This window comes from Platichthys flesus, chromosome 6 (genome assembly GCF_949316205.1).
Source record: "Platichthys flesus chromosome 6, fPlaFle2.1, whole genome shotgun sequence".
Classification (NCBI taxonomy): Eukaryota; Metazoa; Chordata; class Actinopteri; order Pleuronectiformes; family Pleuronectidae; genus Platichthys; species Platichthys flesus.
The window spans coordinates 14,953,399-14,979,217 of NC_084950.1; the positions used below are offsets into that span (position 1 = coordinate 14,953,399).

At 40.9% G+C, this 25,819-nt stretch overlaps 1 protein-coding gene across 2 annotated transcripts; it reads right to left on the reverse strand.

Annotated features, from left to right (window-relative positions):
• Nucleotides 1–187: 187 nt before the first annotated feature.
• LOC133955125 (mucin-2-like) lies at nt 188–24,284 on the reverse strand. 2 transcript variants are annotated; one of them, XM_062389798.1, is made up of 42 exons: nt 24,207–24,284; nt 23,971–24,009; nt 23,573–23,834; nt 23,366–23,480; nt 22,930–23,020; nt 22,741–22,841; nt 22,439–22,652; nt 22,231–22,356; nt 21,638–21,755; nt 21,412–21,550; nt 21,183–21,290; nt 21,025–21,094; nt 20,812–20,949; nt 20,280–20,444; nt 20,102–20,196; nt 19,840–19,966; nt 19,500–19,755; nt 18,869–18,918; nt 18,671–18,771; nt 18,422–18,573; nt 18,204–18,342; nt 18,024–18,131; nt 17,749–17,928; nt 17,433–17,672; nt 16,140–16,296; nt 15,866–15,994; nt 15,499–15,649; nt 14,551–14,594; nt 14,040–14,216; nt 6,490–13,938; nt 5,684–5,913; nt 4,721–4,895; nt 4,366–4,610; nt 4,051–4,234; nt 3,735–3,927; nt 3,475–3,653; nt 3,322–3,391; nt 2,550–2,689; nt 2,431–2,462; nt 2,179–2,341; nt 1,356–1,479; nt 188–1,249 (listed from the first exon to the last, which is right to left on the reverse strand). In XM_062389798.1, the coding sequence occupies exons 2-42, from the start codon at nt 24,005–24,007 to the stop codon at nt 1,072–1,074; spliced, it is 13,152 nt and encodes a 4,383-aa protein (XP_062245782.1). In that variant the 5' UTR covers nt 24,008–24,009; nt 24,207–24,284; the 3' UTR covers nt 188–1,071. The 2 variants fall into 2 exon arrangements, with proteins under 2 accessions (XP_062245782.1, XP_062245781.1); XM_062389797.1 differs by having other exon boundaries at nt 21,025–21,097.
• Nucleotides 24,285–25,819: the final 1,535 nt, after the last annotated feature.

The following is a 25,819-nucleotide window of genomic DNA, read 5'->3' on the forward strand; positions in this document are numbered from 1 at the left end:
TCCAATACAATTAAAGTAAATGGTGACAACTTCTTCAAATGTTTAGAAGAGGTCACCACTGTACTGTGTTTGGATTGGATTGAACACTTATTGCGGGAATTTCTCTTTTTCGTCTGAAACATCCCTTTAAGAATAAAAAAATATATGTAATGAAGTGTCTTTTAGTTTTACCAATTTATTTCATAGAGTAGACATTTTTATTTATTTACTATGACATATGAAAAAGTTGGACAAGAAAAAAGTAGCTATTGATTTTTTTTCCCAATCCTGTGATACAGGCTATATAGTTGGGACTATTATTATTTTTATCAAGGATTTGATTATTTCACCCCTGTTCAATTGTTTGTTTGGGGGTTTGTGAATCTAGATCTGCAAAAAAAATTGTGAGATAGAGCATTTTTCAACATTAAATATGAGTGACTGTTTATATCTACATATCTAATAATCAAATATGTGTGAGTTACGCATTGGGGTCCAATACCCTGATACCACTTTCCTATTCAAGTGAATGGGAAGATGTTCTTAGACTTCATTATACATGATGGTGCACTGTCATAGAAAAACTAAACATATCTTTTCTTGATACCAGCAATGCGTCATTCAGCCACATCAAGTCAAATCATGAGAAATAAACAAGATCTGAACAAATATAGAGTGCATGACCATTAGTAGTTTTAATAGCACTGAAGATTTTCATATTTGACAGAACGATATGGGATCAGATGTTTGAAAAACCTTTCACCAAAAACTTAAAAACTGCAAAACACTATGCAGTATACACTATATCTAATTGTTTCTCTTAAGGTATTGAAATAAAGACCCTCTTAGACAGAAAACATCCCATGATGTTTGGAAAAAGTTAAAAGAGAACACCAGCCTCACTTTAAACAAATCCAGGTACTCTAAAGGTTAAAAGAAACAAGTGTCTACATATGTAGGAAACATTTGAATCATCCTTGGGAGACATGAAACATGAAGATGGAACAGCTCGAAGTAAATAAAGTAGAATTTTTCAAAATCAAGTTAAAAAATATTTGAGTGAGATTAGTTTCCAGTTTCAAACATTTTCCTCTATTCTTTGCCGTTTTTAGAACATTCTGCGACTTGACAGCCGCACTTGTCAACTGAAATGTAGGAGTGCTTCAGACGGCTTCCATCTAAGCAGATCATCTCCACTTCCTTCTTGCTGGAGGCCATTTCTTTACAGCATGAGCATGCATGTGTCATGCTGTCGAGCTCTGCGGAGTACCTGTAAATAAAGCGTCAGAGAAGCTCAGTGTCAGTCAGCAGCTGTTCAATATTAACAAACACTTGTCCTGCCAATGCCACTTCCTATCCATTCTAAGGGATCTCACATGGACGAGGAGGCTCCACAGGATCCTTCACAGGCTGTCATTTCCACCGGCTCAACTGACGTGCAATTCTTTGCCTTCAGGTAGGTGGAGGTCCTGTTCATTTGACAGCTCTGGCCAGGAGTTTCTGTGAATGACATGTGGCTTGGTTTTTCAAATCTTTAAATAACAAGACACACAACTGCAGGTACATTATCAATCACAGATAAAATAATAATAATACAAAAAAATGTAATATCATAGGTAATATGTTGACAGGAATTTGATGGTTTACAACCATTACAAAAGGATTCAGGTCAATAAAGACGTCATAATGAAGCTTAATACAACTTTTGTCTTTCCCATTCCTTCCCATTCCTTCCCAATTGTCTTTCACTCTCCCCAACTCTTCTAATCAGCTGATTGTTGGGTCTTTACAGTAATCCAATAAGGGGACTGGACTAATAAGACTAATCATCATATCATCATGGTTGTGCCACATGCTACAAATAACAGAGGCAGATTCAATTATATGCCTCCTCATATGTACTACCCATATAAGCAATATTGCTATCATTACAATTTTCCTTTTGCTCCCTTTATCTCTCTTGCTGTAAATATTGCTATTCGGTTGATGTGCTTCTGCTTCAAAGTTTTTTTCTTCCTGTTTGCATTTTTTTTGGGTCGTTTTTCCTCATTCTCTTTGAGAATCAAGGTAATAAGATGTTACACCTTTCTAAGCCCAATGAGGTAAAATTGTGATTTGTAAGTATGGGATGTAGAAATTAAATTGAATTGATGATTTGAATAATTAGAGGTGGTGGGAGAGGAATCTTTAATCACTCACCACAAGTCAGAATCTCACAGCAGTCCACTGTGCGGTTCACCAACACCGCACCTTTCTCAGCACAGGTCACCGGTTCTTGAGTGGGACAAGCTCGCGGCTCACACTGAACAATCTCGTCAGTGCACACACACTGATGACAGCCAACCTGCCAAGACTCACCAAGCTGGTATAGTGACGGAACAGAATTATTTTTTAGAATTTTTTAGAACTCGCTCTTAATTATGAAAATGTTTGTGTGATTTGGCATTTTACGTGTTTAGGTTGGCCATCAGGTCCAGTACAACCTGGAACAATGAACAATTATTTAATCTGTATCTTCAGTCACAAACACAAAGATTTCGATTTCTCTTCTCAATATAAAATGCTCTTACAGGCGTTGACACAAACGTCCGATTTTGAACTGAACAGCGTCGTCCCCTCTGGACAAAAGCATCCCTCCAAGAATCCATCAAATTTATCGTTGTGTGGAGGATTTTGTCCCGGGCATTGTTCTATATACTTGTCATTGTACCTAGATGTGGAAATAATTAATGGTGAAAAATCACACATACACACATATGTATAAATCAGTGTAGACGTCAAGTATTATTTTTTTTGTCATAGCCATAGTAGGGGTCCATGACATCAGTCGGTCCAGAAGTTTGGTCCAGAGAAAAGAATCTCAACATCTATTTGATTGATTGCCATAAAATTTGGTAACAATGCTCATGGTCACCAGTGAGTGAAACCTAATGACTTTAGAGAGCCTGTGACATTTTTTCTCTAGTGCCACCATGAGGGTGACATTTGTGTTTTCAAGTGAAATGCCTAAACAATTATTTGATAGAAGACCACAACCTTTGGTAAAAAAATTAATGCATCACTTTAAAACATTTAGTTTTACATTTTGCAATTGTCCAATACTATCCAATATGTCCAAAACTTGCATATCAAGTACATTACACTCCTATAGCTGTTCTTTGTGGTCAGCACTAACATAATTATTACATGTTAGCTAGCGCACAATTTTTTGCTTTGTATGTCAGCATATTAGCATGTCAGCATTGTCATTGAGAATGTTATCATTGTTATGATTGTGGACAGATCTGGCAGCATGGCCGTTGAGAGAATTTTCTTATTTGGGATATTGACCCGAGTGATTACCTTGCATTGCATGTTGGCACAGCAGTTGGTCCACAAGGCTTGTAGATTTTATTTTCTGGACATGTATAATCTACAATAAGAGAATGTAGATTCAAACAGGCTCGAACAAGGTTACGCAGACATCTGAGAATTTGAACAGCATTTGCTTCCTACCACACTGTCCATTCGTAGCTTTCCTCCAGTCTACACAGACAGAAACATCGGCACACATCGTGGCATAAGTCTCCAGACTGGAACAACCAATGCTGGAATTCGGCATTTGGCAAACATCGAATTTACAGCCCTCATAAAAGGATTGTGGTGGGACTAGTTTGTGGCATTTCTCAAACAACCTTAATGCACAAATCAAAAGAAAGCACAGTGTTACTCCGCGTGACATTGCAGAATGACGAGTTAAATGAGGAAATTCTTACGTGCTGTTCAAAATCTTGCAGATATCATGATTGCATTCAACTTCAGGTGGAGGTGTTGTATCATTAGATGGCCCCTTGCAATAATCCTTTGTTGTATCGTTTACACGCCAGTGTTCTGCCATCTTAGGGCACGATGTATGAATAGTGGGCTTTAGTACACTGCAGTCATTTGTCTTGTTATTGTCACAGGTACCTTGTTTAGAAAGTAAATATTAACACGACAGATATTGAATTGACCATTGAATTGAACATTTTCTTAATATGAAGCAATGTTTTCAATTCATTTATTTTGACAACAATCCAATAATGAACTTACCACATTGTCCCTCTGTGTTATTGTGGAACAGCGCAAATGGCAATTCAACGCTGTATGAAAGTCCTTTGAACATCACATATGCTTCAATTGCTGGGATTGTCAATTCCAGCTTGATCCCTGTACTTTTAATAGTGAGGTCCTCATTAGAGTAGGTTGGGAAAACCCGCTGGTCGTTGATGAAGACCTACACAATATCAAAGTCTTTGTAAACCGACCATTTTCAGCCTTAACAAGATTTTCCACAGATCATCACTGCATATCATTATAATTATATAATTAGAAAAACTCTGATCATTTGACTGCTGTGATGATTACCTTGTTTATGAACTTGGGATTCCTCTCCTGCGTGAGAATTATGTCATACTCTTTGTAATACACCCTCAAGGATTTAGTGCAGGTCACAGTTCCTGAGGCGTCACAGTTTTCATTGTCAATAATAATCTTAAAACCGTATCTGGGAATGATCTCTTTGACCAGGACGTATGTGCAGTTTTTCTGGAAGCTGTAATATTGACCATCAAAAGTCTTATAATGAGGATCTCCCCAGCCACTGCAGACACCTGCAAGTATAGAATAAAAGACACTGCTCGGAAAACTGCAGAGATTATATTTTGCTGATGTATTATAAATTGCTGCTGGATTTTTCTTTTTAAATTTGATTTGCGCTTACATCTGCATTCGTAGTGATAACAGCAGCCCGTTTCATCATAGACCTTGAGTGGCTCGAACCCATTGTCACAGACAGGCTTGGTCACTGAATCACATGTTACTGTACGATCTGATCGTACTGTACCATTATAACATGTTGCTGTGGTGCATTTGTCTTGCTTCCACGTCTCTCCATGCTGTTAATGGAAAAACAATAATTTTATTTCCACAATCAACTTAAACAAAACCAAAATGTCCCAGGAGCATTTTGTAAAAAAATAATATAAATCTATAATTCATGTCATTGAGGGAATGAGGAAAGAATTTCACACAGAAATAATGCTTAGTTGAAATGCAGCATTTGTTTTGTTGTTTGTTTATATGTTTAATGTCTCTTATTATGTAATTTTTTATGTCGTGAGTCGTCATGGTGTACTGTATGTTAATGCATTTTTTATGTGTTGTATGTATGTATGTATGTGTGAATGTATGTAAATTGTGTGACAGCATTTGGTTCTAATGAAGATATAATAAGACGAATAAGAAGCTACAGACGTGACAGAGATGACGCATGAAGGAAAAAAACGAACATGAAAGGTCTCAGCAACATGTTGGTCTCTGCAATCTGTTGGAGGGGGAACATCAAAATAGGTTCCCTCATTTAATCTCTTGATGATGGAGGTGAAAAGCCACGAAAAGTCAAAAATATGTGTTCAATTGACTTGAGCTCTGGTGACTGTGTGGATCACAGCATATAATTGAATTTATTTTCATACTCATTGTCCGATGTGATGTTAGAACTGTTGTCCTGATATATTGTTTTGTTTGTATATTTCATTGACTAAACCAATGAGTGTGTGCAAAATATGTGTCATGAGCATCTTCACTTTATCCAAAGTAATCAAAAATCTTGTTTTCAGATTTTCACAGAGATTAATCTTCAGCAGTTTTGACAGATTTTGTGTTCAGAATATAGTTTAAATACCTTTCTTGGTGGCTCCAGATATGAGCAGTCTTGGAAAGGCGTCGCTGTGGATCCTGTAACTTTCGGTGAGCCAGTTGGTGTTGTAGTGCCAGAGCTTGACGTGGTGCTGGTCGGTGCTTGTGGAGTGGTGGAGTGACATGGTCTGACAAGCTTCTCAACGTTGCATGTTGAATTGCAATATGAAGTGTAACACCAGCCTGCACCATCAGTTTTATTGTACATGAAGCTCCCTATAGGGACAAAGACGATGCAGCATGATGAATTGACAAATGACCCCCTCAAGGCCCAACGGACCCGTTAAATTTAATCAAGCTGCATTAAATTTCACACTCTAGGTATTAGTACCCATAAGATTATTTGTTTTCATCCAGATTCATGCAGAAAGGAAAATTATGAAAATGTTGAAAAATACCTTGTTCATCACAATCATAATTAAACGCTTAATAAATATTAATCCAATAGCTGTTTTTTATTTTACCACTACACCAGCAACGGTGAGGTATTAACCAAACTTGCTATCTGTACACGTATCCCTCCACTTTGCTAACAAATCGTGAGGAGTTCCTGTCATACAAAAAAGGATTGAAAGAAAATTCCTTGACCCAATTGAGCTAATTGTGTTAATTGGCATGCATGGTCTTGCATGTATGCACATCTAATCCTTATAGTTTTGTCCAAGATCTAAGGAAGTGTAAACAAACTCTGAAAACAAGTGTTAACGCAAACAGTTTTTGACCTCAAAGCATAAACATCTCATAGTGCAGGAGTAATATGCACAGTAATTGATAGCATGGCTCATTGCTTACCTGGGGAGAAAGTCTGATTCTGGTAGTTGCAGAAGCATGTTGTAGATCTGCTTGTGGGTTTCTCTGTGGTAGTGGGCTTCTCTGTGGTTATGGTTGTAGTGGTGGGGTGCTTCTCTGTGGTTGTGGTTGTAGTGGTAGTGGGTTTTTCTGTAGTTGTGGTCGTAGTTGTGGGGTATTTATCTGTGGTAGTGGTTGAAGGGGTTGTGGTTGTTGTGGGTGTTTCAGTAATTGTGGATTTTTCTGTGGTTATAGTTGTAGTGGTGGGGGGTTGCTCTGTGGTTGTGGTTGTAGTGGTAGTGGGTTTCCCTGTGGTTGTGGTTGTAGTAGTGGGGGGTCTCTCTGTGGTTGTGGTTGTAGTGGTGGTGGGCTTTTCTGTGGTTGTGGTTGTAGGGGTAGTGGGTCTCTCTGTGGTTGTTGTTGAAGGTGTTGTGGTGGTTGTGGTTGAAATTTGGGTTGTTGTGGGTGTTTCAGTCGTTGTGGATCTTTCTGTGGTTATTGTTGTAGTGGTGGGGGGTTTCTCTGTGGTTGTGGTTGTAGTGGTAGTGGGTTTCTCTGTGGTTGTGGTTGTAGTGGTGGGGGGTCTCTCTGTGGTTGTTGTTGGAAAGGTGGGGGGTTTCTCTGTGGTAGTGTTTGAAGAGGTTGTGGTGGTTGTGCTTGAAATTGGGGTTGTTGTGGGTGTTTCAGTAGTTGTGGATTTTTCTGTGGTTATGGTTGTAGTGGTGGGGGGTTTCTCTCTGGTTGTGGTTGTAGTGGTAGTGGGTATCTCTGTGGTTGTTGTTGTAGTGGTGGTGGGATTTTCTGTGGTTGTGGTTGTAGGGGTAGTGGGTCTCTCTGTGGTTGTTGTTGAAGGGGTTGTGGTGGTTGTGGTTGAAATTTTGGTTGTTGTGGGTGTTTCAGTAGTTGTAGATTTTTCGGTGGTTATGGTTGTATTGGTAGTGAGCTTCTCTGTGGTTGTGGTTGTAGAGGTGAGGGGTTTCCCTGTGGTTGTGGTGGTTGGGGTGGGGGGTTTCTCTGTGGTTGTTGTTGTAGTGGTGGTGGGTTTCTCTGTGGTTGTGGTTGTAGGTTTTTCTGTGACTGTTGTTGACTCTATGGTTGTTGTGGTCGTTGAACTTCTGGGTCTTTCTGTGGTTGTTGTCGATTCATGGAAAACCTGGGAATTTGTTAATATTGCACTTGTAACCTTTGAGTTTGTGACTACAAGGAATGATGTGGTTGAATTAACTCTGGCTGGAGTCATGTTTGTTGCTATTTTTGTGGTTGTTGGTTTTTCAGTGGTTATGGTTTTAGTGGTAGTGGGTTTCTCTGTGGTTGTGGGTTCTTCTGTGGTTGTGGTTGTAGTGGTAGTGGGCTTCTCTGTGGTTATGGTTGTAGTGGTGGGGTGCTTCTCTGTGGTTGTGGTTGTAGTGGTAGTGGGTTTTTCTGTAGTTGTGGTTGTAGTTGTGGGGGATTTCTCTGTGGGAGTGGTTGAAGGGGTTGTGGTTGTTGTGGGTGTTTCAGTAGTTGTGGATTTTTCTGTGGTTATAGTTGTAGTGTTGGGGGGTTGCTCTGTGGTTGTGGTTGTAGTGGTAGTGGGTTTCTCTGTGGTTGTGGTTGTAGTAGTGGGGGGTCTCTCTGTTGTTGTGGTTGTGGTTGTAGTGGTTATAGAGGTTGTAGTGGAACACATATAAGTACAACACGTGACTTGTATTTCATAGTCCAGACAATGAGGAGGTGTACCCTGGTCTTTGTTATGACAGATGAGTCCGACTGTTGAGTCGCATGTTACTTTTTGATCTAAATCCTTCAGAGGTGTATCTGGGTAGAGTTTTGCTCTACATTTTACCTCCAGAGGTGTCCTACAAAAAGTAAAATTGTCTAAAGTTTCATAATCTCCACCATCTAGGGTTTGTTGAGGGTAACCCGTGTTGATCCAATCAGAAGAGTTACAAACAAAGCAATTAGCGGTGGTGGTTGGGGTGGTTGTTGTGGGTGTTTCAGTCGTTGTGGATTTTTCTGTGGTTATTGTTGTAGTGGTGGGGTGTTTCTCTGTGGTTGTGGTTGTAGTGGTGGTGGGCTTTTCTGTGGTTGTGGTTGTAGGGGTAGTGGGTCTCTCTGTGGTTGTTGTTGAAGGGGTTGTGGTGGTTGTGGTTGAAATTTGGGTTGTTGTGGGTGTTTCAGTCGTTGTGGATTTTTCTGTGGTTATTGTTGTAGTGGTGGGGGGTTTCTCTGTGGTTGTGGTTGTAGTGGTAGTGGGTTTCTCTGTGGTTGTGGTTGTAGTGGTGGGGGGTCTCTCTGTGGTTGTTGTTGGAAAGGTGGGGGGTTTCTCTATGGTAGTGGTTGAAGAGGTTGTGGTGGTTGTGCTTGAAATTGGGGTTGTTGTGGGTGTTTCAGTAGTTGTGGATTTTTCTGTGGTTATGGTTGTAGTGGTGGGGGGTTTCTCTCTGGTTGTGGTTGTAGTGGTAGTGGGTATCTCTGTGGTTGTTGTTGTAGTGGTGGGGTGTTTCTCTGTGGTTGTGGTTGTAGTGGTGGTGGGCTTTTCTGTGGTTGTGGTTGTAGGGGTAGTGGGTCTCTCTGTGGTTGTTGATGTAGTGGTGAGGGGTTTATTTGTGGTTGTGGTTGTAGTGGTTATAGAGGTTGTAGTGGAACACATGTACGTACAACACGTGACTTGTATTTCATAATCCAGACAATGAGGAGGTGTACCCTGGTCTTTGTTATGACAGATGAGTCCGACTGTTGAGTTGCATGTTACTTTTTGATCTAAATCCTTCAGAGGTGTATCTGGGTAGAGTTTTGCTCTACATTTTACCTCCAGAGGTGTCCTACAAAAAGTAAAATTGTCTAAAGTTTCATAATCTCCACCATCTAGGGTTTGTTGAGGGTAACCCGTGTTGATCCAATCAGAAGAGTTACAAACAAAGCAATTAGCGGTGGTGGTTGGGGTGGTTGTTGTGGGTGTTTCAGTCGTTGTGGATTTTTCTATGGTTATTGTTGTAGTGGTGGGGTGTTTCTCTGTGGTTGTGGTTGTAGTGGTGGTGGGCTTTTCTGTGGTTGTGGTTGTAGGGGTAGTGGGTCTCTCTGTGGTTGTTGTTGAAGGGGTTGTGGTGGTTGTGGTTGAAATTTGGGTTGTTGTGGGTGTTTCAGTCGTTGTGGATTTTTCTGTGGTTATTGTTGTAGTGGTGGGGGGTTGCTCTGTGGTTGTGGTTGTAGTGGTAGTGGGTTTCTCTGTGGTTGTGGTTGTAGTGGTCGGGGGTCTCTCTGTGGTTGTTGTTGGAAAGGTGGGGGGTTTCTCTGTGGTAGTGGTTGAAGAGGTTGTGGTGGTTGTGCTTGAAATTGGGGTTGTTGTGGGTGTTTCAGTAGTTGTGGATTTTTCTGTGGTTATGGTTGTAGTGGTGGGGGGTTTCTCTCTGGTTGTGGTTGTAGTGGTAGTGGGTATCTCTGTGGTTGTTGTTGTAGTGGTGGAGGGTTTCTCTGTGGTTGTGGTTGTAGTGGTGGTGGGCTTTTCTGTGGTTGTGGTTGTAGGGGTAGTGGGTCTCTCTGTGGTTGTTGTTGTAGTGGTGAGGGGTTTATTTGTGGTTGTGGTTGTAGTGATTATAGAGGTTGTAGTGGAACACATGTACGTACAACACGTGACTTGTATTTCATAATCCAGACAATGAGGAGGTGTACCCTGGTCTTTGTTATGACAGATGAGTCCGACTGTTGAGTTGCATGTTACTTTTTGATCTAAATCCTTCAGAGGTGTATCTGGGTAGAGTTTTGCTCTACATTTTACCTCCAGAGGTGTCCTACAAAAAGTAAAATTGTCTAAAGTTTCATAATCTCCACCATCTAGGGTTTGTTGAGGGTAACCCGTGTTGATCCAATCAGACGAGTTACAAACAAAGCAATTAGCGGTGGTGGTTGGGGTGGTTGTTGTGGGTGTTTCAGTCGTTGTGGATTTTTCTGTGGTTATTGTTGTAGTGGTGGGGTGTTTCTCTGTGGTTGTGGTTGTAGTGGTGGTGGGCTTTTCTGTGGTTGTGGTTGTAGGGGTAGTGGGTCTCTCTGTGGTTGTTGTTGAAGGGGTTGTGGTGGTTGTGGTTGAAATTTGGGTTGTTGTGGGTGTTTCAGTCATTGTGGATTTTTCTGTGGTTATTGTTGTAGTGGTGGGGGGTTGCTCTGTGGTTGTGGTTGTAGTGGTAGTGGGTTTCTCTGTGGTTGTAGTTGTAGTGGTCGGGGGTCTCTCTGTGGTTGTTGTTGGAAAGGTGGGGGGTTTCTCTGTGGTAGTGGGTATCTCTGTGGTTGTTGTTGTAGTGGTGGAGGGTTTCTCTGTGGTTGTGGTTGTAGTGGTGGTGGGCTTTTCTGTGGTTGTGGTTGTAGTGGTGGTGGGCTTTTCTGTGGTTGTGGTTGTAGGGGTAGTGGGTCTCTCTGTGGTTGTTGTTGAAGGGGTTGTGGTGGTTGTGGTTGAAATTTGGGTTGTTGTGGGTGTTTCAGTCGTTGTGGATTTTTCTGTGGTTATTGTTGTAGTGGTGGGGGGTTGCTCTGTGGTTGTGGTTGTAGTGGTAGTGGGTTTCTCTGTGGTTGTGGTTGTAGTGGTCGGGGGTCTCTCTGTGGTTGTTGTTGGAAAGGTGGGGGGTTTCTCTGTGATAGTGGTTGAAGAGGTTGTGGTGGTTGTGCTTGAAATTGGGGTTGTTGTGGGTGTTTCAGTAGTTGTGGATTTTTCTGTGGTTATGGTTGTAGTGGTGGGGGGTTTCTCTCTGGTTGTGGTTGTAGTGGTAGTGGGTATCTCTGTGGTTGTTGTTGTAGTGGTGAGGGGTTTATTTGTGGTTGTGGTTGTAGTGGTGGTGGGCTTTTCTGTGGTTGTGGTTGTAGGGGTAGTGGGTCTCTCTGTGGTTGTTGTTGTAGTGGTGAGGGGTTTATTTGTGGTTGTGGTTGTAGTGATTATAGAGGTTGTAGTGGAACACATGTACGTACAACACGTGACTTGTATTTCATAATCCAGACAATGAGGAGGTGTACCCTGGTCTTTGTTATGACAGATGAGTCCGACTGTTGAGTTGCATGTTACTTTTTGATCTAAATCCTTCAGAGGTGTATCTGGGTAGAGTTTTGCTCTACATTTTACCTCCAGAGGTGTCCTACAAAAAGTAAAATTGTCTAAAGTTTCATAATCTCCACCATCTAGGGTTTGTTGAGGGTAACCCGTGTTGATCCAATCAGACGAGTTACAAACAAAGCAATTAGCGGTGGTGGTTGGGGTGGTTGTTGTGGGTGTTTCAGTCGTTGTGGATTTTTCTGTGGTTATTGTTGTAGTGGTGGGGTGTTTCTCTGTGGTTGTGGTTGTAGTGGTGGTGGGCTTTTCTGTGGTTGTGGTTGTAGGGGTAGTGGGTCTCTCTGTGGTTGTTGTTGAAGGGGTTGTGGTGGTTGTGGTTGAAATTTGGGTTGTTGTGGGTGTTTCAGTCGTTGTGGATTTTTCTGTGGTTATTGTTGTAGTGGTGGGGGGTTGCTCTGTGGTTGTGGTTGTAGTGGTAGTGGGTTTCTCTGTGGTTGTGGTTGTAGTGGTCGGGGGTCTCTCTGTGGTTGTTGTTGGAAAGGTGGGGGGTTTCTCTGTGGTAGTGGTTGAAGAGGTTGTGGTGGTTGTGCTTGAAATTGGGGTTGTTGTGGGTGTTTCAGTAGTTGTGGATTTTTCTGTGGTTATGGTTGTAGTGGTGGGGGGTTTCTCTCTGGTTGTGGTTGTAGTGGTAGTGGGTATCTCTGTGGTTGTGGTTGTAGTGGTGGAGGGTTTCTCTGTGGTTGTGGTTGTAGTGGTGGTGGGCTTTTCTGTGGTTGTGGTTGTAGGGGTAGTGGGTCTCTCTGTGGTTGTTGTTGTAGTGGTGAGGGGTTTCTTTGTGGTTGTGGTTGTAGTGGTTATAGAGGTTGTAGTGGAACACATATAAGTACAACACGTGACTTGTATTTCATAGTCCAGACAATGAGGAGGTGTACCCTGGTCTTTGTTATGACAGATGAGTCCGACTGTTGAGTTGCATGTTACTTTTTGATCTAAATCATTCAGAGGTGTATCTGGGTAGAGTTTTGCCCTACATTTTACCTCCAGAGGTGTCCTACAAAAAGTAAAATTGTCTAAAGTTTCATAATCTCCACCATCTAGGGTTTGTTGAGGGTAACCCGTGTTGATCCAATCAGACGAGTTACAAACAAAGCAATTAGCGCTGGTGGTTGGGGTGGTTGTTGTGGGTGTTTCAGTCGTTGTGGATTTTTCTGTGGTTATTGTTGTAGTGGTGGGGTGTTTCTCTGTGGTTGTGGTTGTAGTGGTGGTGGGCTTTTCTGTGGTTGTGGTTGTAGGGGTAGTGGGTCTCTCTGTGATTTTTGTTGAAGGGGTTGTGGTGGTTGTGGTTGAAATTTGGGTTGTTGTGGGTGTTTCAGTCCTTGTGGATTTTTCTGTGGTTATTGTTGTAGTGGTGGGGGGTTGCTCTGTGGTTGTGGTTGTAGTGGTAGTGGGTTTCTCTTTGGTTGTGGTTGTAGTGGTCGGGGGTCTCTCTGTGGTTGTTGTTGGAAAGGTGGGGGGTTTCTCTATGGTAGTGTTTGAAGAGGTTGTGGTGGTTGTGCTTGAAATTGGGGTTGTTGTGGGTGTTTCAGTAGTTGTGGATTTTTCTGTGGTTATGGTTGTAGTGGTGGGGGGTTTCTCTCTGGTTGTGGTTGTAGTGGTAGTGGGTATCTCTGTGGTTGTTGTTGTAGTGGTGGAGGGTTTCTCTGTGGTTGTGGTTGTAGTGGTGGTGGGCTTTTCTGTGGTTGTGGTTGTAGGGGTAGTGGGTCTCTCTGTGGTTGTTGTTGTAGTGGTGAGGGGTTTCTTTGTGGTTGTGGTTGTAGTGGTTATAGAGGTTGTAGTGGAACACATGTAAGTACAACACGTGACTTGTATTTCATAGTCCAGACAATGAGGAGGTGTACCCTGGTCTTTGTTATGACAGATGAGTCCGACTGTTGAGTTGCATGTTACTTTTTGATCTAAATCCTTCAGAGGTGTATCTGGGTAGAGTTTTGCTCTACATTTTACCTCCAGAGGTGTCCTACAAAAAGTAAAATTGTCTAAAGTTTCATAATCTCCACCATCTAGGGTTTGTTGAGGGTAACCCGTGTTGATCCAATCAGACGAGTTACAAACAAAGCAATTAGCGGTGGTGGTTGGGGTGGTTGTTGTGGGTGTTTCAGTAGTTGTGGATTTTTCTGTGGTTATTGTTGTAGTGGTGGGGTGTTTCTCTGTGGTTGTGCTTGTAGTGGAAGTGGGTCTCTCTGTGGTTGTGGTTATAGTGGTTGGGGTTTTCTCTGTGGTTGTAGTGGTGATGGGTTTTTCTGTGGTTGTGGTTAAAGTGGTGGGGGGTTTCTCTGTTGTTGTGGTTGTAGGGGTTGTGGGTTTCTCTGTGTTTGTGGTTGTAGTGGTGGGGGGTTTCTCTGTGGTTGTGGTTGTGGTTGTAGTGGTTGTGGGTTTTACTGTGTTTAACAAGAAAGGAAAAGACAGAATTCTCTCAAAACACAAAAAATTGAAATCTCTCATGTGTCTGCTGTGCATTTTTACAGTCAGTTTTCCTTACCTGTTGTGGTAAAATTAAAGGTTGGTGTCTGGGTGGTTGTTGTGCAATATTCAAATGTTCTAGTAATATTTCCTTCTTGTCCACAGGAAGCATTCATACAGTGTCCATCTCCATCATCTGTGGCGTATATCTTATCTCCAAACTTGTATTCTTTGCCTTCATATAAGCATCTGCAAGCTGAAAAAAGATAAGGTGGCATATAAATCTTTATTGTTGCCATTGATTTATACCTAATTGATTTATTATTGTCCTTTCAATTAGTCTGTAGCTTCTTCATTGGCAACCGAGGTCATCATTAATAACTACAACCATAATAAATAATGTATTTCAACTTGATCTAATATAGCATATTTCAAAGAGCCAGTACAATTGTTAAAGTTAAACAATAAAATAAACAGTATTTCCACTTTTAAAAATGTATAATGATAATATTAAGTTAATTATAATGTTAGTATTATATAATGTTTACATATCATTAACTTAACAATATCACATATTAATATCTACTCACAGTGGACATCATATCTGCACTTCCTCTTTGTTGAAAAACAATTGCTGAAAGGTAAACGAAAGAAGACAGGTTTATCTGGAGAATATTATAACCTTTATGTACGTATATTTATTGCCTGATGTTACAGCACCAACTGTGAAGAATGTGGACTTGTTTTAGCAGGTCCTGCCTTGTCTCCTAATCAAGACCCCAACCCTGCACTACATAAGGTCCAGTCCCATCACCAAGAATCAGCCAGATCATAAATCCCTCAGGGCTAGAAACCCTTTTGCTCTGTTACTCTGTTTTTGACTGTACTATAAATATATGCCTTTGCCATAACCTGCCAACATCAGCCACTTACCACAGGCATGACTTTACGTCTTGACCTCTGCCTACCTCCCTGTCAGCACACTCACTCTTCTCAATAATAGAAGTAGTAGCTAGATGTTCTAACAGTTCCCCACCTCTTAATGCACACTCAAAATTCCACAGGCCATCTCAATGAAGTTATACTTCACACACTAAAGAAGATAAGAATACTAAATTAAAGTTGCACAGGAAGTAACATACTCCCAAATCAAACAAATGTGTTATAGATGAGATTTTATACATACAAATGTTTCCACATATTGTAGATGAAAATGTACCTCACGTGCAATCATGAATAATCATGATTCATTACAAGCATTGGAAGGAAAAAACAGCTGACTACCTAATTGGCTAGCGATGTGTTTTTGAAGTATTTTTACATGTCATATTGTATGTTAACAATACAAACATCAAACAAACAGCATTCATTCTATCACTTATACTCTATGCACTCCACAAACACTAATCTATTAGAACCTGGGGCTTTGAGAATGTGCTTTGTGTCAAATTCCTTCTGTTTTAAGAGTTATCATAATAAATGTTTTAAGCTTACTCGTATCTTAAAATACTGCATTACTTAGATCGAAAGCGTCCTACCAGCGTTGACAGTTTGTTTTTGTAGGCATGTCCTGCCCTTCTTCATAATGCTTCTCTTCATCATCGTAGCAGCCGCATTCCTCCTGTGGCACACACTTCATGGTAGTTTCCTCCAAATAAGGTTGTTCAAGTGGGCAATTCGGATAGCAGCCTCAGAAAGCAAAACGACATTGTAAATCAGGGTGCTAGGAAAGAATTGATTGGGACAAAAATTCTAAACTAAACCTTGAAAAGTGAACTGAAGGTGAATGAAAGTATATAAAAAATTGAAATGTTGGGGATTTAGTAGAAAAGAGCATGCATGATCGATCCTTTCTCTCTGAGGAATACACAAAAAACACATTTAACACATTTATGCCATTTGTACCTTCTAATGCTGGAATGTGGTTGTAACATTTCCCTGAGGGGTTCCTGCATGTCTTCATACAAGGTTTTCCACATGGGCTGTAGTGCCACTCACACTCCCCATCAGCGTTGTAAAAATCACAGAAAAGAGCTAATGGGACAGGAGAGAATCTTTAACTTGTTGATCGGAGTTAACTAATACCAACTATGAAACCTTTATATTAAATTTACCTTATTTGTAACTTGTTACTCATAAACGTATGCAATAGTTAAGGTAACACAAATGAAACACTCACGGCAGATTGTGGGAGTTCTCCACCTCACGCAGGCTCCAGCCTTATTGCAGGCGGCTGCGTAGGCTGCCACAGCCGAGCAGAAACACTCACAGTCTCCTCCTGTGTTGCAGGCACATGTGTCTCTCACACAGGCATCATGGTAGATTTTGGGATCCACCTTTAAAAAATGAATGAAGTTATTCAGCAAAAGCGTAACTTTACAATGACTTGGTTTGTCATATTTCATGTGACGTTCGTGAGTAGTGTTGGGTCCTAGTATTTGTGAACTATACTTCGGCCTACATGTTTAGCAAAACCCTGACCACATGTTTCTTTGTCCTGGGGACAAAAGAGCCTCCAGAACTAAGAATTCCTGGGTGCTTCAACTTCAGACCCAGGTGTTAAAACTGCCCCTGGATACAACTTTCAACCACTGTTGGTCACTTTGGGCCTCATAACCCATGAGATCACCAGGCCGATATAAGCCAAGTTCCATCTCTCTTCTTTCTCTTTCTACTCAACTTCCCCTGGAGGAGAGGTGTAGCTCTCAAGCTCACCCTCTTATCCACTCAATTCTGCTGGAGAATTCAAGGATAAACTGATTTAAATTTTGATGGTCAAAGGTCAAGTTTGATATGACCTCACAAACAGCTGAAAGCGATACTTCAGGAACACTCCGATAATCCCTTCACATTTTAAACAAATATTAACTTGGATTCAGGGATAACCCGATTAGGACTTGGTGGTTAATAGGCAAGGTTACTGTGACCTTGCAAAACAAGTGTTGTAAACACAAAATCAGAGGAGCACTCTTAGGGGATGTCTTCAACTGGACTCAAAGACGAACTAATTAGAATTTGTGCAGTTGAAGATCAAACGTCAAGGTCATGGTAAACTCATGCACTTGTAAAGGTGATACATGAGTAGCACCAATAAGGCGTTTCATTACATTTGTCAAAAACATTCACTTGGACTTAAGAATGACCTGATTGTGATCTGGATGAAAATGGTCGAGGTCACTGTGATTTCACTAAAACCTTTTTTACCTTGTTTATGCATTATCCTAGGAATGCTTTTAGAGAATCCTTTCAAATTAGACACAAATGTTAATCTAGACTCACATATTAAATGATTAGATCTATGTGGTCAAAAGTCAGAGGTCATGGCCAAAGGGCCTCACACAACATGTTTCTGACATGATATTTAGGGAAGTTCCCAAAATTTTGACCACTTGTCTGAATGAAAATGCATTTACACTGAAACTGCAGCGTTTGGCTGAGGCATACAACCACAGAGAGGTAATTCGAATCTTACCTTTTCACGGCAGACAGCAAAGACTTCACTGTGGATTATGTTGCAGTGTTTTAATGCCCATGCCTGCCTGTGTGAGTACAGACTGCAGGGATTTGTTGATATATTTGCATTGGAGCAGGAAGGCGACAATTTCCAGCTGTTTCCAAACTCAAGGTCATTGACCACAATTTCTTTGTTTCTGGTGGTGAAATCGTTCTTGGTATTCCCATCGTAATTTCCACACAGACCACAGACTTGGCCCTGGGATGGAATGAGATTGGGTAAATTTGTAAAATGGCAACTGTGTTCACAATTATCTGCACATCTTCTCACTCACCTTAAATGCTGAGCTGAGTTTGATCATCAATATTGTCTTCTTATTCCACATGAGAACAAGACCATTCTTCGCCTCAATGACAAGATAAAGACCCATAGTGTTGATGTGATAGGGTATGTCCAGCCCTTGGCTTTGTTTGACAACTTGGACATTTTCTTCTGTTAGAATAATTTCTTTGTTCTGAAAAAAAACATCAAAACACTCTAATTTCCACAAAGTTTGAATCATTTGAATCACATAAAATAGTGTAAGGTGTTGTGCAAAGATTGATGTACCCCTAAGTAGAGCCTGATTTTAGTAGAGCAGATGTTTTCAGATGTTCCACATGGGATGCTCTCAGTCAGGACCCTGAAGGTGCCATTCCTATCGTCCCCACAGTAATCCTGCCAGATACTGATATTAGTTTTAAAATCCGAATCCAAATCACAAACACTAAACAGAGGAACATACTTTACCTGGGTGAAGACATAACCACATTCCCCATTAAAAGAGAATCTCCTTTCATCAAACGTCATGTAATGCCCTTCTCCATACATGGAACATGTCCCAGCACATTCATGAGTTGTGCAATTCCATTTTCTGCTTCTGCAAGTGCTATAAAATCAAAAAGATTTAATAATATCAACATGTTAATGAATGAACAAACACTTCACAGTGAGATGAGAGGGCTCACCAGGTATTGCAGTCTACAGTGACAGTCTGTCCAGAACTGTAGTACTGTCCGTTATAGGAACAGGGACAGTCCTCCTCCTGTACACAGGCTCCTTTGCCGTCAGAAAGCAGACCAGCAGGACACACGCAGCCTGAGATACACTGTAGACTGACCTGTGGAGTGTAACAGTATTTACCATTTGAATCCACTTCTTCATTGTACATGCGTAGAACACTCAACAGCAGTCATGAACATGTGACTGATTCTTACACAGTCTGTTTCCAGATTCTGGCAGCTTCTCTGGCACTCAGTTCCCTTTTCACCTTGGTTTGCAGTGGAGCAGTTGAAGAAAACCATTGGATTGGTGCAATCTGATGATAGTGATAAAAGTGAATGCCTGGAGTTTTTTCATACATATATATTTTGTTTTGCTGCAGAAGGAATATTACTTTGGGAATGGGTACCTACATTCATGTTTTGGACTTCCTGTACAGCTCAGTTTTCCCTGGTGGCAGGAGCTGAAAGAAAGCAGAGAAGAGAGGAGAAAGGAATTTTGTTATTAATCCTGTCCTGCGATTTATTTGACCAAACACTGTCCATTATGCAGAGGTGTTGCCAACTATAGACTGTATTATGGTGGCAATCTCTGTTGAATAAAGAACAAAGTCAAGAAGAAGAAACACCTTATTTATAGCTATTATTATATGGGCCACACGTGATCTAACACTGAGTCATACACTTTCTATACTTTACATATATACAACAATATTTTGGTGGTGGCAAGTACCACAGGGGATCTTATCTTGTCCCGTCCTGGGACAGGCAGTAACGTGCTGGTGCTTATAAGCGTGTCATCCAAAGATTTTTAAAGAATACTGTCTTAACTGAAAAGACCATTTGCTGTTTAAGATAAGCAATCAGAAAGACATTGTTCATTTAAAGCTTAGAAATTTGAACTTTTACTACATTTCCCCACTTTGAGCATTCAGTGGTTACAAAACCAACAGTTCAAAGCTGAATTGAATTTGACCATTTTTCTTATTTCCTGAAAGCACCCAAAAATGTAATTTACATTTTCTGCAAAATGTGAAATTCTCACCAAGTCTCTCCATTGACTGTAATGTCCTGCTGGGGCCTCAACATTGTGTCCCCCACCTGACAGGAGCATTTTGAGGCCGACACACACTCCCTCATCTCATTGAGGTACTTTCCTTCAGCACAGCCGCAGCCATCAAGAGGAGTAAACTCAACCTCACATGTTAAGTCTGACTGACTGAGAGAGCGACAGGTGCGTCCGCAGCTATTCATCTGGTAGGCATACACGAAAGTAGAGGGGCAGCCACTTGTGTACTTATCTGTTGAAAGGAAATAGGTCACTTAAGCCTTTAGTACTATAAATATCACTTATTTAACGTTTTTATTGTTCAAGCTAAACTCACTGCATGCAGTGGTCCTCCATCCGTCCAGTGAGACACCTGCAACAGCGCATGCTTGCACATAGGAAGACAGGGCAGCACACATGCATTCCTCACTGTCTTTACAGGCGCATGTATCGTAGATACAAGACTGCAGAGAGAGAGAGAGAGAGCAATGAGCTGCATGAATTGTTGAGACGTGTGGTTGTTTAAAAAGTGAAATAACACAAATTTATTAAACCACACTAATGCATTAGATTGTGAACAAAGAGAAATGACTGCTTACCTCTTCATAGATGTCTGGGTTTATGTCAGAATGGCATTTGGCAAAAATCCCTCCTTGCTTTGACAGCAGGGAACACCATTGTTTGGCATATCTCTCTACAAAAGCAAATAAACATGTGGATTGCATGGAGAGTTTTGATGAATGATGTTTAAATATGAACATGTTTTTGGTGACATACCCTTGCCCATGTTAAAGCTACAGGGATGCTCGGACGTGGTTGTAGCATCAGGGCAGCCGGCTTTGGTCTTCCATGTGTTGGCGAATGTCCTACACGTTCCCTCGGTCAGTCCGCTTGGGGTTCTGAAGTCGTCAGCTTGATTGTCATTAAAATCTCCGCAAAGACCTGGATAGAGGTAGTTTGTCTGAATACTAAATAGATATTTACCTCCGCCAAGGAGGTCATGTCTGTTTGTTTGCTTGTTAGCAGGATTATGAAAAAACAACTCAATTGATTTCCAAGAAATTAAGTGGTCGGGTGAAACATGGTGCAAAAAAATTTCCCCACAAACGGTCAGAACATTTCATCCGTTTTTCAAGGAATAATTTACGGATCTTAATGGAAAAAACATCTGGCATATTTCGGGGACTGACATCTATAGGCGTGCACAATTGGGTGCAGCTTAATTCAATTAAGGAGACGGTTGTGCCTTGGTTGAGGTATAAACTCTAATTCACAACATTATCAGCAGTTCTCAAGAATTAAAATCTACCTTTAAGTTTTCCCTTGTTGGACACGCTGGCTTTGATGTAGACCTGCATAACCGGCGTGAGCTGAATCTCAACATCGAGCCCGTAGGTGGTGTGGACCACAATAAAGAATGTTGATGGACTGAAGACTGTTACATCGTCTGTGGAGGAATAAACATTCTCAGTAAAGAGACTATTTTACTCTGAGCATCTGAAAACATGAGCAAGTCACTCACCGGTGAAAAGAGGCAGTTGAGAGATCTGCTTGTTATATGAGACCTGTCCGTCGGCTTTAACTTTAATCTTCTGCTGTATGGTAAAAAGGAGTTGTTTAATCACCAAGAAACATATTTACGGTTAATAAGATTGAACCCGAATATAGGCTACTTTTTACCTTTTGTTTTGCCAGATGTACCGTGACCGCAGTCAGGCAAGTTGATTTATCAGACTTCACATCACATCTGGCCATATTACCGAGGACTCTGAAAGTCCCGTTAGTTTCCTACAGTCAAGAAAAAAACAACAACATTTGATTCCAACCTGCTCTCTATCTCTAATTTAACCCCTGCTGCGATTATCTTTGTGAATGAATGAATGAATTAATTTCAGCTTTGATTTCTCACTTTGGAGAAAACGTAAGAGCATTCTCCATGGAATGTGTACGTATTGTCATCATAGGTGGAGATGTGAGAGCCTCCCAGTATGGAGCAGATACCGGGACAGTCTTTGTCCTGACAGCTCCACTCACCCCTGGTGCAGGTGCTGCCAACAAAGAATATGGTTAAATCAATTAAACAGACCAGCTTAAGTACACATGTTGTGAATATAATGAAGATTAGGATTAATTACCATTCACCACATGGCCTCGAGTAGGATTTCCCTGGACCGTACGGCTTGCCATTGTGCAAACAGGAGCACTGGTCAAAGGGAACACACCCACTTTGTGTGATGTCATCAAAGATGGTCCCTTGAGAGAAACATAGTGACAGCGTTAGTTTTAGAGGAGTAAAACGATGCAGACTCTGGAAAAGTCATATGTGTGTTGGTATTAGAGTGAATATTGTTCACCACTGCCAGAGAGGCAATTTTTGGTTTGGTTTGTTTGACTGTTAACAGCATTACACAAATACGAATGGACAGATTACCATGAAACTTGGTAAATCAAGTTTTCACAGGGTGCTTTATCGCCTAAAAAAAAAGATCAGTCACAAAGTCAATACATGGGTGTAAATGATGCCATATCTAATGATAGTCATTAAATTCATTTGTTTGTTTTCACTAGAAAAGCTTTTTTTCGAAGAATAAAAAAAATCTAACTTACAGTAACTTATCAGTTGTTCATCAGGATGAATTTCATATTCTTGAGGAGCTCAAGTCAACTATTTCAAAGTCAGGATTTAATAATTTGAGAGAACTGCTGTTATTAAAATCAGGGACCCCACCATTTGGACAGAAGCATCCATCGGTGCAGTGATCGTCGCACGTTTGGCTTCTCTGAGAGTCGCTGCAGGTGTCAGTGCAGGGACTCCCACATTCTCTGTACTCCATGTTGAACGGACACGTTTTTGCTATTAAACACAAGAATTTGCCAATTTAGAATCAGGGACTTCGATAAATAACTTTGGTGAAACAGTTAAATCTAAATCTTACCACAGAGCTGAGTGGTCTTCCATTGCTGAGGTATTCCACCTGCGTGAGCGCACTGACGGGAGAACTCTGAGATGGTGGAACACATACAGGAGCTACTGTTGCTGTTACAGCTGCACAGGTCCATCACACACGCTCTGATAAAGGAATGGGTATCGACCAGGTTTTGACAGCTGTGGAAGGCAGTTCCTGTCAGCAGGTTTTCACAGAGGTCCGTCTGTGTGTCAGAGTAGAATCAGGGTGTGTTTTAATTGTACCTAAATGTGGCATATAGAATCCTTTAAAGCAAATACATGTTCACATACCTGCTTTTCACAGGTCGGCATAACAGAAGAGGGGATTTTTTCACACTTATCAGTGGGATCATTCTTTTCCCATTCCTCCCCGTACTCTTCAGAAGAATCCCCTTTATCAAAAAGAAAAACATTGTTTTAACAAACGCAAGGATAATTTTTGTGCAATCTTGTTTCTAAGCTCTATTATTTAGTATTTACCTATTGTGATGGACTTGTCATCAACCTGGACTCCATTGAAGTTACCACACAGGCCACATGTCTGATTCCTGTATCTTGGATCCAGCTCAATCTTTATACCAGGGGGAAATTTATAAATTGCAGAAATGAACAAGAAATCATTTAACTTCAACTAAATGTCTTTTTAAAACTAAATATATAGGTTTCTTCTTCTACTACTTCTTCTTCTTCTACTTGAGAGGAACACTTTAATTTAATGTCGTTTTTTGTAACTCTGTTCTTTGCCAGTACTCTGAGTATTTGTATTTTCTTATTCTCGTGAGCCTGACGCAATATGTCACAGTTGCTCCCTTAATACTCGGTTCTCTCAATGCATGTGCTAATCTCTAAACTGTGAACATAATATGAGCCAGTATCAGATGGACTGGCTCAGGTAATCCAATTTAAATTAACGTACCCAGAGGACGTCATCTTGATTCCACATGAGGACCAAACCCAGCTTTGCCTCGAGTTTGACATATGAAACGGTTCTTTCAATTGAAATGCCAGGTTGAGTGAAAGGTATAGACACACTAGAGGGGACGAAAACATCATCACAGTTAAACATCTCAGTTATCTGCACATCAGCTTTTGATGAAAATTCACATCATTAAAACAGACTCACGGTAGTTTGTTGACTTTGATGGAAGTGTCGGCTAATTCCACTTCAACCCCATCCAGTTTCATAATGACCCTCTTAATGGAGACAACCCCATTCGTCACCTTTCGCTGGAGCTGAACATTGAAATCTTCAAAACTGCCTTCGCACTCGGACGCAAGGACGTAGTTGCAGGTGAAAGGGAGCTGGAAGAAATCTCCATCGAAAGTTTTGAAGTGGTAGTTTCCCCATGTGCTGCAGACGCCGTCATCGTGGAAGGATCTCACCTCTAGTTTGTGAAAAACACAGCGTTTAGTGACACTTAATTACTAATCATAAAAAGAGAAAAAGGTTTGGTGTACTGCAGTTCAAATTACGAATATTCTAAATGTTTTGGTTTGTTATGTCATTTTAAAAACAATTACCTGGGACTACTGGCATTTTAGCTTCTGTCTGACCCATGCCTGAAAAGAGAGGAAAGAGGTTTTACCAGCACTGCAAATCGTCATATTTTAGACAAAAGCTGACTGCATATATTTTTTGCATTATCTAGTATGCGTATGTAAATAAATCCAACAACACTTTAGATTCATTTCTTCTCAGGATCTCAACTTTCTTCTTTTCATTTCTCTCTGTGTCCTATTGAATCTACAGCTCATACCAGAGTTGGCTGCAGACAGTCCAAAGCAGACGGCGACCCATAGTGCCACCCATTGCAGCTGCTCCCTGGCTGCCCTCATGATGCTCCTCGTCCTGACAGGGAAGGTTGTTGCCGACCAGTACGACCCTCACATGTTATATACCTGTCTGTGTATTTGCAGTTTAGGAGGGGTAACAGGAACATTTGGAGTATCAACCTGTGATGCTTTTGTTTCCATTCATCCGTGAAGACGCTGCTTATAGCAACACTTCAGCTGCATCTGCCTCCTCTCAGGTGTCATATCTCTGCTAATGTGATTTTAGCAGGGTTAATTTAATGACATATATATATGTATTGAAACAGGATTGAGGTTGTGTGTTGTTCCTACTTATCTGTTAAGTAAACTCACAAGTCGCTTCCTCGTTCGTTGACCAAACATGTGAATTATGCAGACATGAAGTGCCTTGTAATTTCTTTCTTCCATCATTTCCTTGACCAGCACAACAAGCCAGAAGCAGTGGCCCTTATAAGACTCAGCTAAATGGAATTTAATGTAATGTAATAAGACTTGTTTAACCCAAGACTGCACCAGATTGTCAAACTCACTAAGTGGTGTACATGCTCTGGACTGAGTATCACTTGCCTCTCTGATAATACCTGCCACTCTCAGCCACACGTCTGTTCACAATCCTCTGCTCTGGTTGTTTGCCTGTTCCATCTCCTGCTCTACTCAGTTGGTTGAGTTGGGAGTCAGTCCAGAGCCAAAGAAACGTTTCTTGACTGATATCTAGCCAGGTAGTGTCAGATTACCCCAGTATATGGTTGGGTAGTTTTTAACCCTTTAATCAAAAAGTTTGGAGAGGATTTTTTTATCCAAAATTGTAATTTCTTAGCGCAGCCACCTCTTATCGTTACAGTCGTCGGTTCAATCCCAGTCTTCCCCAGTCCGAATGCCGAAGTGTCCTTTGGCAAGTTACTGAACTCGAAAATTGCTCATAGAGAAAGTGCTGCACATAGATCCACTGTTTGAATGGGTGAATCTAAAACTGTATTGTAAAGTGCTCCGATTGGTCCTCTGGACTAGAAAAGCTCTATACAAATACAGACAATTTAATCTTTATTTATTTTGTCTTTAATATGTTACTTTGACTTTACTTTTTTTTTGTAACGTGTAAAGTAACACACTGAAAACACAAGTGCTACAGCATCACTGCTCTGAGCTACCTATTCCATATCAACACTTAAGACAGCCTGAATATGAAATAAAATGTATTCAAATATTATACAAATACATCTGTACAAATCCAACTCACAGGACTGATTTCTGGGTCCTTTCTTAGAGCATTCTAAGATTACTTCATGTGAACAGGGACACCAACCTGACATGATGCCTGAACACATTTTACTTGATTCATTTATTCATGCTGATTTGTCCCAAGACTATTGTGAGATTTGTGAAAGTCTTCTTATAATATCTGGTAAACTGGCAGTGTTTTTGCTTTGTTGAATTTAAATTTAGTCTGGTTTGTCATTGTATAATGAAAAATTGCTATTAAGTTTGTTAAAAAACCTATTCAAACACACAATGAAACGATAAGACTGGATATTAAGTGATTGCAGTATTTTATTGAGTG

Excerpts from the sequence above, each read along its gene's own strand:
- LOC133955125 (XM_062389797.1), bottom strand. The coding sequence starts at position 24,007 with ATGGGTCAGACAGAAGCTAAAATGCCAGTAGTCCCAG. Across the intron at positions 21,756-22,230 it reads TGGATGCTTCTGTCCAAATG|GGACCATCTTTGATGACATC; the intron begins GTGGGGTCCCTG and ends GTTTCTCTCAAG. Across the intron at positions 18,343-18,421 it reads ACTGTAGACTGCAATACCTG|CACTTGCAGAAGCAGAAAAT; the intron begins GTGAGCCCTCTC and ends TTGATTTTATAG.